General features: G+C 37.0%; 1 protein-coding gene across 1 annotated transcript; it reads left to right on the top strand.

The window, feature by feature from the left end:
* Positions 1-10,935: 10,935 nt before the first annotated feature.
* Positions 10,936-11,886, top strand: LOC119538431 (olfactory receptor 52D1-like). Its single transcript, XM_037841359.1, has one exon. The coding sequence runs from the start codon at positions 10,936-10,938 to the stop codon at positions 11,884-11,886; it is 951 nt and encodes a 316-aa protein (XP_037697287.1).
* The last annotated feature ends 498 nt before the right edge of the window (positions 11,887-12,384 follow it).

Here is a 12,384-nt window from a genome sequence, read left to right as displayed (position 1 = left end):
GAGGGAAATGCTGCTGAAGAAGAACTTTATGTAAACTTGATATAGTGAAATTTTACAATGCAGAAAGATATAAAAAGAAAGTTGTAACCCCTATTAATTTGAAATTTTGGGGTCCTACACATGTGTAATGAATAAGCAGAAGGGAGATGGGAGAAAGAAAATCTAAATTTTTAGAAAAACAAAGATTTTCTTGGGCTTAAGTGTTTCTCACTACGTGGAGATGACGAGCAGGAGGAGAAGAGAGCTAAGACTAGACTTACTTCCTATTGCTAATTTTAGGACATCTGAAGTCTAGTTATTTCCTAAGATGCAGCCCACCTCTGTTTTTCTTGGATTCTGCATTTTGGAGAATTTGGAGAAAAATGACCCCACAGAGTTGACTGGTAACTACATTAGGGAAAGAAGACAGCACTCCCACCATACTTTCCTAGTTCAGTTTCTTTCTCAAATGCCCCAAACTTCTTCTCATCCTTTCTGCCCATACTGAGTGCTTTACTTTCCCTGCTTGGCTACTTCCTACTCTGTCTTCAGGTAAAATTCCCTCCTCAGATATTCCTTCTTTAATCCTGCTTTCTAGATTAGTATTCCATTGCACAACATACTTTTTCTTTAGCACTTATTACAACTTTAATAAAGTGATTATTGCATAATTAGTTATTTTCTGTCTATCTCCTCCATTAGGTAACTAAGGATCAGGTCAGCATCTGCTTTGTTTGTCATTGTATTCCCACCACCTGTAAAGTTTCTAGTACATTAAAGGCACTCAGTAAGTATTTACTGAATAAAGAATTTGAAACATATGATTTTTAATGAATGAATGAAATTCATATTTTGCCCTGTGGAAGTCTGCCTGGACTTACAACTCAGCATGATCTGAAGGACTATTCTGGAGAGTCATTGGGAAAGACTTATATTCTCCATAGTATGTTTATAGTTGTTACCCCATGTATTCCTTAGAACTCTTCTTTAAAAGAAGCATTTCCAAGTTATTCCTTTTTCATAGATGTGGAAATTGATTTCCAGTGTCTTTTTTGGAGCACAAAGGAAGGGGGATGTCAAGGAATAGATTCCAGAATCCAGATTTTTAACTACAACTATACCCTGAAACCTGACTTCTTGGTTGGAGTGACAGGAGGTTTGTGAAGGCAGATTTTCTGTTGGAAGGATTGTACTAAGTACCCAGGGTGGGTACGTATGATTTTAGAACCTGCATGTATTTTGTGCTAGAGATTTACTCACACATAAATAGATTACAGCCTGTACTATAAACAAGGAACTAAACCCAAAGTTAATGTTGATTCACCCCTGAGGGAAGATGGGGAGAACTGCCAATCAAGACTGAACATGAAAGAAAGTATCTGACAACAGAGATCTTTTCACATCTGGGGAGATGGCAGCAACAGAGAGCAATGTCTCCAGGCTTTTCTCATGTAAGATTAGATGGAGACCTATTTCAGATAAAAGACATCTCCTGAACACCCATTCATGAAATAAGCTGTGCCAATGATTCAGAGGAGGATGAAACAGTCCCTATACAAGGAGTTTTAGGAGACCTGGGTACATGGTAGATCTGTTCCCAGCCCTTCATCAAATTGCTATCAAAGTAGATAAGGACTCTGCTAAGACACAGGTGTCCTATATTTCTAGATCCTCCAATTCCTAAGCCACCACTAACAAGAGAGGAGGCATAGGTTCCTAGGTTGGTAAAGTGTTAATGTGGTTGAATCTTTTGGTAGGAGTCTTTATCTAGTTCAGTTTTCATGGTCTTCCAGATCTTCATTTCCTAGAGCATAAATGTAGGAGCCTATCTTGTGGTATTATGGTAGGCCTTAAGTGTGCATTGAGGGAGAGGTAGGAGAATGATAAGGTAGGGAACATGAGTAAACTGTATGCAAAATGCATTGAATGATCAGCTTATTAGTGTGAATTCCCAAGGACTTCTGTTCACTAATTTAATCCACAAATATTTATTGAATACTCTGTACCAAGTACTGTTCTAGGGAAACTACAATGATATAAGCAGAGAATATGTCTGCCCTCTAAAAGTTTATAGTTGATTAAGTGATAAAAGTAATAAAATAGTGTGGTGACTGATTGGATAAAGCATGATACTATGACAGCTTATAGGAACACTACTTAATTTAGATATTGGTTACAAAATCTTGCTGGGGAAAATTGATTAGCAGAAGTTAGTTGGGAAAGAGGGAAGATGGACTAAGTTGAAGAAATGTTAAGAAATCAAGTGTGGGTGGAGAATAATTTCAGATGACAGTACTCCCAAGAGCTGAAAATCAAAGTGGGTTGACTCATTTAGTGGAATAAAATAATCTCACTTTTGACATGGGAGAGGGCTGTATGGCCTCTTCCCCATTGATCTTCTCATCTGGGGCTGGTGTGTGTTAAATAACATTTGTCTAAGACTGGACAGTGGTAATCATGGAGGGTTTTTAACATGGCATCTAGAAACTGCATGCCTACAAGGGCATCAATAGGTAGTAGAGAGCCATGAATTGTATGCAGAGTTTTCGGTAGTGAGGTATATAGTCCAGGTATGATGGCTACTATACATACATCCAGGTAACATATTGGCAAGTTAATGTGCATTTGCTTAACTTTGTAGGTAGTAAACAAATGAACATGTTTCGAAGAAACTTTCAAATTATCCTCTAAAATCAGGAGTGAAACTGGGGCTCAAATAAAACAAAAACAGAACAAAAATACTTGGTTTAGAGGTTCATTGATGTGGAATAAACCTTGACTCTCCTCCTTCCATCACCGATCTCTATCAATTGCCAAGTCCTACCTGTTCTGTGTTCTTGAATTTCAGAAATCTAATCATTATTATCCATTCTCTCTTCTGTTACATTAATTCTGGCTGGCATTGTTGATCTTACTACAGTAATCATCATGTTTTATTGCTTGTTTACTTGTTTTCATTCCTCTCAGTTTGGGGTACATATTTGGACTCAAAATAATACTGTTGGAATGAATGAATGCATTTAAGTTTTTACAAAGTAGTTATAGCAGCCTTTCAAATAAATCTAGAAGATTTTTACATTTCTTATTTGCTCTGGAATCAATTATAGTACTGTTTAAATTATTTGTTCTTTACAAGAAAATAGAATTGATTGAATTATCTTGTTAGATACCATTTAGTGAGAGTTAGGTCCCTGAAAGCTTTTTCAATTTATTTCATATAAATTGTTTTTTTTTTAGGTTTTTTGATTATTGTTGAATCATATTTGATATTTTATATCTTCCCAAATACAATCAATTTTACTTTAATGTCAAAAAAGAATTGATTTTTAAATGTTTTTATTGTTGGAAATATTCTTTTATCATTAGAAATTTTGCTTTTTTCTTTTGATCTTGGTTTGAATCATCATATTAAAATATTTCACTTGTGACTTCAGAGACTCAACTCCACATTTACTACTTTTTTCTTTTCTAAAATTATTGATTTTCATATTCTGGATGCTTAATAAATTTGTATTACTTATTTCTTATTATTTTGCTTAAGACTAAAAGTTTGCATCTTAAAACAGCTTCCATTATTTTTCAAGTTTTGCCATGTAATATGGTCCTTGGTGCTTTTTCTAATCTATATTTGCAGGTTTGTCTTCCTCCTTTACTTAATATTTGTTGCTTATTTATTCACTGAAAGAAATTTCCTAAAATCTTTATTCTCATACAGATTTCAGATAGATACTTGTTTATATAATTTGGGGGTTTCCTTGTGATTAGATTTACCATTATTTTGATTCATAAGTAACTTTATTTACTTAGTATGAATTGTGGATCTAGGCACATTTTTTTTAACAATAAATAGTAAAGGATTTCCAAACCATTTATGGAATAACCCAGTAGTTTCTCACTGCTTTTAATTCCTCCAGTTTCATAAAACATCATAAAATTTCAGGCAATTCAGGGCTGTAGATTCTGCTGAATGGCTATATTTATTCTTGAACAAGCAATACACTATGTAGTAATTTGTTTATGTGTTTAATTTATTTTATGGGTCCATGAATTTAACAAATGTAAGTTAATTATCATATCTTTAACTCATTAAGGGCATGATCCACTTCTTCATTGTTAAAGAACTTTGCTTACATACCTTTGTTAGATTTTAAAATGTGTTCTGAAATTATGTTAAAAGTTATTTAAAAATCCAAGGTGGATGTTGATTAATGCTGCTTACATGTATAAAATGACTTGGGGATTAATTTTTAATATTTTGTTTTAATAAAAACATGTTTGGTAAAACAAATAAATTGCATATGTATGAAGTTGAAAGGTAAAATATCCTTCCCCATCCACGCCCTTAAAAATTCTCCCCATAAATACCACTCTGAAAGTTATTGCATATTCTTCCAGGCTTTTTATGCAAATTCCAAATGTGAATAACTAATCAACAATAATCAACAGATGCTACCATTGAAGTATAATTTTATTTTTTAACAATGAATATATTTTGGCATCCTTTGATTCCCATACACATAGCTTTACCTCATTCCTTTTAATAGCTCCATACTCTTCCACTGAATATACAAACTGCAAATTTAAAAATCATTCCCCTGTTAAAATTTAAGCTGATACCAGCTTTTCAATATTAAAACAATTGCTTCAAAGAAAATCCTGTCTTTGTTCATTTGTTTGACTGTATCTTCAGAAAAAAGTTCTAGATTTGGAACTGCTAGGGGAATGGGTATGTGAATTTTATGTTTTGACACGTTGTTGCCAAATTAGTCTCTAAGAATGCTGCAGTAAACCCTTCTGAAATAGTCAAAAAAGTCCTGTTTTACAGATGAGGAAATTGGGGTCTGAATACTTAAGTAATTTATTCAAAATTTCTCAAATAATAAATGTCAGAGCTGAGAGTTTGCTCAGTTTTCTGAATAAAATAGATTCCTCTGTGTGGTAGCACTAGATTAGAGGAAATTAACTTTTAAGTTTCTTTATACCCACTGCCAAATTACTTTTTTTTTTAAAAATTAAACCAATTTACATACCAACTTGCCTGAGAGTCAAGAAAAATTGTAAATATTACTGAACATGAAAGATGTATTTAGAGCTCAATATAGCTCAAGAGAACTAGGTGTGGGATGAGAGAGAGAGAAGAGTGGTGACAGACTAGCTAAGATGTTTACAATTATATGAGCTCTGCCTGGTGATTACATTTTAAATTAAAATGAGACCACCTCGCTGATCCTTCTTTTTTGGAAAGCTATCTTCCCATGGCTCAGATATGCCCTTGTCTTGGATAGTTCCAGATAATGATCCAGATCTGGGAGGAAATGCTATTGACCCTTTTCATATCTTACCAGTACCCATTTTCCACATTGTCTCACTTTATAGGGGTCTTATCTGACACAATCAGTGCAGCACATAACTCCTGATCTCCATTCCAGGATTCAGAGCTAGTTGGTCTGAAAGAGAGGTTCATGGAGAATGCTGAAAAGTGTTTCCAAAGGGTCCAAATGTCATTTCCTCAGCGCATTATGGGAGAAGTATGTACCTTCCCATTGGCCATCCCTGGCAATGTCTTTGATTAAGTAACTTATTATATGGCATAATTATATGAGGGAGAAAAGACAAAAAATTTTCCTAATGAAGATACTAAAATGTTAAAGGGAAATAAAGAATCAGGGCCAAGATCAACCTGGAGGACACAGTGATTTTTTTCTTGAGAATAGGCAATATATGCTCCTGCGTTACACACCAAAGGAAACTGTGCACATTCCAACTCAAGGTATCTTTTAGAAATGGGATAAGGTCCTTTTTTCTTCAACTCTATCTCTTCTCATTGTTAACTTCATTCCTTGTCTTTTCCTTTCTCCCTGCATTTATATGCCTGACAGTTTGGAGCAATTTGGCTACTTTTTTTTTTTTTTTGTCCAAAGGCTGTTAGTTGAATGAATGGGTCTCTGGGGGCCTGAGATCAGTATAGCCGGCAGAAAATGCTTCTAGATCAAGATGAGGTATGTGTACAGAGATTGGCAAGTATTGACACCTTAGTCCAGAAGAGAGGTAACCCTTTATCCTGCCTTAACTTATGTCCATCCCTTAAGAGAAGACCCTGACCTTACTGGCATTTTCCCAAGAGACCTTATTTGCAAATTCACGTCTACTTTTGGCAGCTGGGGCCATTGGTGCTGTGAGCCTCACCGTAGCCTCTCTGGAGCAAAAGTCTTCAGAGGGTGGGGATAAATGGGGCCAATCTCAGATGAAGGAGCTATACTACTTGTTCTGGATAAAATTTTGTCCACTGCTGCAGACTGCCAAAGTTGGGGTAAGTTTTGAATGGGTGATGTGGACAGAGAATAAAGCTAAGGACAGTTCTGTAAAGCCAGGAACAGAAGTAGGAGAAGATGTAGAGGAAGGACAATCACATAGAAATATTGAAATCACTGTCTACTCTGGAGGGCATCTCAGACTCCATTATAGACAGTACAGTTCCTTGAATACCCCAGGTATTTGGGTAGCCTTAGAGCATATTAAAATTTATTATCAGTAAGTCCTTTTTTGCTTCCCACCTGAATCCTTCTTCTTACAGTTAAAGATTTCAGTTTCTTGCTGTTTCCTTTATGGGATCAAGAGAATTCAGTCAGCTGAATCCTTGGAGTCTTTCTTAAAACAATGAGGTTTTAAGAAAAAAAAAATTCCTGACCATAACTTCGTCTTGCCCCCACTTGAATCATTCAGGCCAATCAGGCAGGAACAAATCTGTAAGTATTTATTAGTGAGTAACCTTGTTCCCGAGACCAGGAACTTTCACAGTGTACCCAGAAAACCTATGGGATCAGCAAACTCATCTGACTGACCTTCCCATCACCCCAGTGTTTAAGCACAGCTGGTATAACCCAAATCTGATTCCCTCAGTGTAGGTAATCCTGGAATTTCATAGGCTGAAACCCTAGAGGCCTTCCAAGCTAGGAACCCCTGTTGCAGCATCCTCAGGTTCTGTTTCTCTTTTCCAGGGCAAATTCTGCTGGCTGCTTCATTAAACAGCCACATTGAAGTACTTCCTTTCACATAAATAAGATAAGCAATTCTTCCTCCTTACTCTGCTCTTGGAGGCAGCACTGTATATTCATGTTCTTTTTGTGTTAAAGGACCTCGAATGTCACAGTAGTCCCTTGACCCCAATGGAAAGCAATGAGGAGATCACAGTGACATTTCATACTGACAAGATTGGGGATCTTTGGGCAGCCATCCCATCACGTAGCTTATGAGAGCTCAGGTAATTCAGCTAACTGAGGATCAGTCTTGGATAACTCTGAAGAGAATTTTTGATGAAGGAGGGTGAAACCACAATGCCTTAAACCTCTGATTACAGACTCAAGATAGATAAACGTCTTTTGAACTTGAGGAACTAAATGAAGTTTTCTCTTTTGAAAAGTGAGTGTAAGATCAAGCTGATGAACTCAGATTTGCAAACTGTGAAAAATAGCAATGAGTATTATGACTAATATTTGTTGTACCTTATTAAGTTTCAAAGACTGTACTATGTGATTTATATGATTTATCTCACTTAATCCTCTGCAAAACCCTATGAAGTATGTATTATTATTTGAAATTGAGGTTAAGAAAGTGAAGCCAGAGGGGAATAAAAAAGTGTTTGAGTTAGTACATTTAGCAAATAACTGCAATAGAGTCAGGTTTTGAACCAAGGAAGTCTAAATCTAGGGCTGATCTCCAGACTGGACCACAGAAAGGGAGCATAATGAGGGGAAAGACACTGGGAGTCAAGTTGTACAAGACATAGTTGAAGCATTTGAAGAAGACTTAGATTTGGCACAAGTAACTTTCCTTCATAGCACATATCAACATAGAATTTTTACATATATATTGGGGATTATTTAATTACATCCTCTCATTAGACTAGAAGCTTAATATATCAGTGAGCATACAGGTTCTTATTCTTCAATGTACATCATACACCTAGAAAAAAGGCTGCACGTTGTAGGCTCTTAATTATCTTTTTTTTTTTTTTTTGACAAAGGAATGACATAAAACACCGGAGCACAAGTGTTCACAATACTGGAAGCCTGAGACACTGGAGAGCAATTTGTGTTGGTTTGATGACGTTGTGCTTACAGACATTGGCTCAAGGAAAAGAGAAAGTGTTCTCTGTCTCAAAGGGTCTGAAGTTGAGAATGGCTGCCTCAAAAAGACATAAGTTCTCTGTCACTGGAGAGGTACAACAACTTCCAGATGACCACTTTTCAGGATGTGACATTTGAATGTCAATCACGATATAATTACTGAAGTCCATATGCTTTGTAACTTACACCCTAACTAGACTACAAGCCCAATGACTCACCTTTTGTTAAAAATTCTCAAGTATGAACAAGACAGAAGCCAGAAACATTTATGCTTTTCCAAGATAGACATTGAAATGTTTATAATCCCTCTTTTTATCCCACTTTTAACTACATTAAAGATTTTTTTTAAGGATACATAAAGTTACATAGAATTAGCAGTAAACTCTTTTGTTGGGGTTTAAAATACAAATAAAATAATAATTCCATTACCAATTAAAATGTCATCACATTATTTACTATACATTTTATAGCAACAGTGACTGTTAGCATAAACAAACTTTTAGTGGTATATAAGAAATGCATATTTCAACTATGAAAACAAAATTCATAACAGTATTAGTTAGCCTTTTGATAATGCGGGTGCCAGTGGACAGGAGATGGAAGAAAGGATAGCCTTTGTAATTGCTATAGAAATATTTGATCCCAGCTTACATGCATCCACTTTCTGCATGTAAGTTCTGAAAACTTCTTTTCAGGTGAGAACCACTGGATGAACTTAATGTCCCTTTCAAAAACAAGGATATTTGAGTCCCAAATACTGGACTTCTACAAGGTAAGAATGATGATTTGACTTCACCTATATACGTATCTCCCAAGGCAAGCTCGTTATAACATTCTTTCCCTTCTTTATTTCTATTGTCATAACTTCAAACCAAAGCCAGGTATACTGAGAAGGGTGCTCTGATTTAACTCACTTGTGAGCCCCCAGTCTGTACCCTTCTTTCCTTTCTATCACATGCTTTGTTCCTTGGAGATGTTCCTGAAGACACAATTGCATGGCCCCTGGACTGACAGGCCCTATCAGAGTTCAGACTCTAAAGCAGACAATGCAGGCTAAGGAAAATGAAAGAGCACATTTTGTAATCAAACTAAAGCATGTGGCCAATCAAGAAAGAAAGCAGACAGAAATGTATTATACAGACAGGTTAGATTAGAAATGTATTAAAGATCAGCGCTGAGGAACACCTTTAGAATATACACAGTGAAAGTAGCATGGTGGGATCTAGCAAGAGACAGGTAACTCTTGTCTTATCTATAGAGGAAAGCCCTCAAGTTGAAACACCATTATTCAACCATGGTGATTCCCCAAGGTTGTTCACAAATTTAGTTAGTGTATTCAATCTTTCATTCATTTTACTCATTAAACATTGGTGGGTCTAATAAAACATAGATGCTAGATAGAGAGAAAAAATAAGACTCAGATATTTCACAGTATACTGAAAGTCATATACATAAGTATAATAAAATGCTGTACTTTCCAAGGGAGGTATGTTGAAAGTGTAGAGACACTATAGGAGAAGGGATTGTTGAAGGGTTTCATAGAGGAAATATTTATCTGACTTTTTAATGACCTTAGAATTCTGCTGGGAGACCAAATGGAAATAGCCATTCTGGGCATAAAAAGTACCACAAAAAGATCATGCAACTAAGTGTAAGAAAGCATAATTTTCTACATTTCGAAACATTTAGATGTGGCTGGAACATGAAGTATGTAGTGGTACAGGATGTTAGATAGGTACCAAAGAGCAAGATCAAGAAAACTTGGCATGCCTTTGAATCGGTATCATTTGGGATCCCAGCAGGAGAGAGATTGCCTACTCAAATTGGGTAATTTGAGGAGAGTGTAATAAGGAAGCCATCTACATAAGTGTGGGTAAGTGTAGGGAAATTAGGAGTTCTTGTGTGGCATCCCTAGATTAGTAAGAGCAGGCACTATTTCAACCCCTAGTCCTGATAGGACAAGGGGAGGACACAGTGACCTGAGGAAACCAGACCAGAGAAAGCAGTTTACACAGGGATCCAGTTAGCTCACAGCAACCTAGATCCCACTGTTCTTCCTCCAATCTCCTGTTGGTGTTTTCCATTGGTAAACCCAGTCAAAAGTGATAAGGGGTCTGTAGATGTAGCCCATTGAGGTCAGTGTCTGTGCACAGGCATGGTGGGAAATGGTGCAGGTAGACTCAAGACAGGTCATGCAAGATACTCCATAGAACATTTACTAAGTAAGAGGTAACCATTTAAAGGTTGTATTTGCATTATACTTGACTATGTTGCATGTTAGAATATTTAGGCAAAAGCCTTCACTGGAAACCTTGTGGCTCACACTCCTTTTATCCAGTTTATGGACAGATGAGTAGGAAAATGGGGACAAAAACTAAATGAAAAATAGGGTGGGATGGGGGGGTGGAATGCTTTGGGTGTTCTTTTTTACTTTTATTTTATTCTTAATTTTATTCTTTTTGGAGCAAGGAAAATGTTCACAAATTGATTGGAGTGATGAATGCACAACTGTATGATGGTACTGTGAACTGTCAGTTGTACGCTGTGGATGATTGCAGGGTATGTGAGTACATATCAATAAAACTGAATTTTTTTTAAAAGCCTTCACTGGAAAATGTAAACCCTGGAAGTGAGCATATTAGTTATAAAGCTATTTTGATAACCTAGGCAGTAAATGATGAAGGCATGAATTCCAGTAGCATTGGAGGAAATAAATGAGAAGCAAGAAATTGCATGGATATTTAAGAGGAATAAATGGCATCTAGGATGACTCCATTTCATTTTCTAACCAATTTTAGGAAGATTTAAGCCTTCTGTTCTCTGCGTCATTATGCACGCTGCATCTGTTCCCAATGATACTGCCTTCCACCCTTCTACATTTATCCTGCTGGGAATCCCTGGGATGCAAGACCAGCATGTTTGGATTGCCATCCCTTTCTGCTCCATGTATATCCTTGCTCTGGTTGGCAATGGCACCATTCTCTACATCATCATGACAGACAGAGCTCTGCATGAGCCAATGTACCTCTTTCTGTGCCTACTTTCCATCACTGACCTGATACTTTGTTCCACCACATCACCCAAAATGTTAACAATATTCTGGCTTAGGTCCCACATAATTTCCTTCCATGGCTGCCTCACCCAGATGTTTTTTGTTCACGCCATCTTTGCCACCGAGTCAGCTGTCCTGCTGGCCATGGCTTTTGACCGCTATGTGGCTATCTGCCGCCCACTTCATTATACTTCCATCCTCAATGCCACTGTGATTGGAAAGATTGGTCTGGCATGTGTGTCCCGTGGCCTTCTCTTTGTTTTCCCCTTTGTCATCCTCATTGAACGCTTACCCTTCTGTGGCCATCATGTTATCCCCCACACTTACTGTGAGCACATGGGCATTGCCAAGCTGGCCTGTGCCAGCATCAAGCCCAACACTGTTTATGGTCTCACAGTGGCACTTTCAGTCACTGGCATGGATGTGGTTCTCATTGCTACCTCCTATGGCCTGATTCTGCGGGATGTGCTGCGCCTGCCCTCTAAGGTTGCCCAGTTCCGAGCATTTAGCACTTGTGGAGCCCACATTTGTGTGATTCTTGTTTTCTATATCCCTGCCTTTTTCTCCTTCTTCACTCACCGCTTTGGCCACCGTGTACCTCCCCAGGTCCACATTGTACTTGCAAACCTTTATCTCCTCTTGCCCCCTGTTCTCAACCCCCTGGTCTATGGCATTAATACCAAACAGATCCGCATAAGAATATTTGGATTGTTTATGGAAAGGAAGTAGCTTGTACTCTCTACACACCCCAAGGACTAATGGGAAAAGTTATAATCTCCTACCTTTTCCAGCAATTCATATCCTTGGGCTAGAGGTTACTGTTTCTGTTGTCCCAGCTAGCCAGTATCATATATTATCTGAGAGTTCTATTTTTTTTTTTAATTGAAGTAGCATATATACAGCTCAAAATTTCACATTTTAACCACTTCTAAGTTTTAAAATAACTCATCTAAACCTAAAATGTACAGAACACCATTTTCATGTAAAGCCATTATGTGGTCTAGGCCTTGAATCTTCCTAGGAAAGGTCAGGAGACAATACTGGGCATTTGAAAGTAAGAGCCAGGAAGAGTTACTTTCTCCCTAAGGACATAAATCCTATGTGCTGGAGGTAGAAGAAAAATGACCATAAAAAAACTGTTTACTTACCATTTCAAGAAGTTGAGAATATGAACACATGTATACAAACCCTTTCGTGTATATATATATATATATATATATATATATG

This window comes from Choloepus didactylus, chromosome 6, assembly GCF_015220235.1.
Source record: "Choloepus didactylus isolate mChoDid1 chromosome 6, mChoDid1.pri, whole genome shotgun sequence".
Classification (NCBI taxonomy): Eukaryota; Metazoa; Chordata; class Mammalia; order Pilosa; family Megalonychidae; genus Choloepus; species Choloepus didactylus.
The sequence above is the reverse complement of the archived record's forward strand: the minus strand, read 5'-3'. Positions and strand labels throughout refer to the sequence as shown.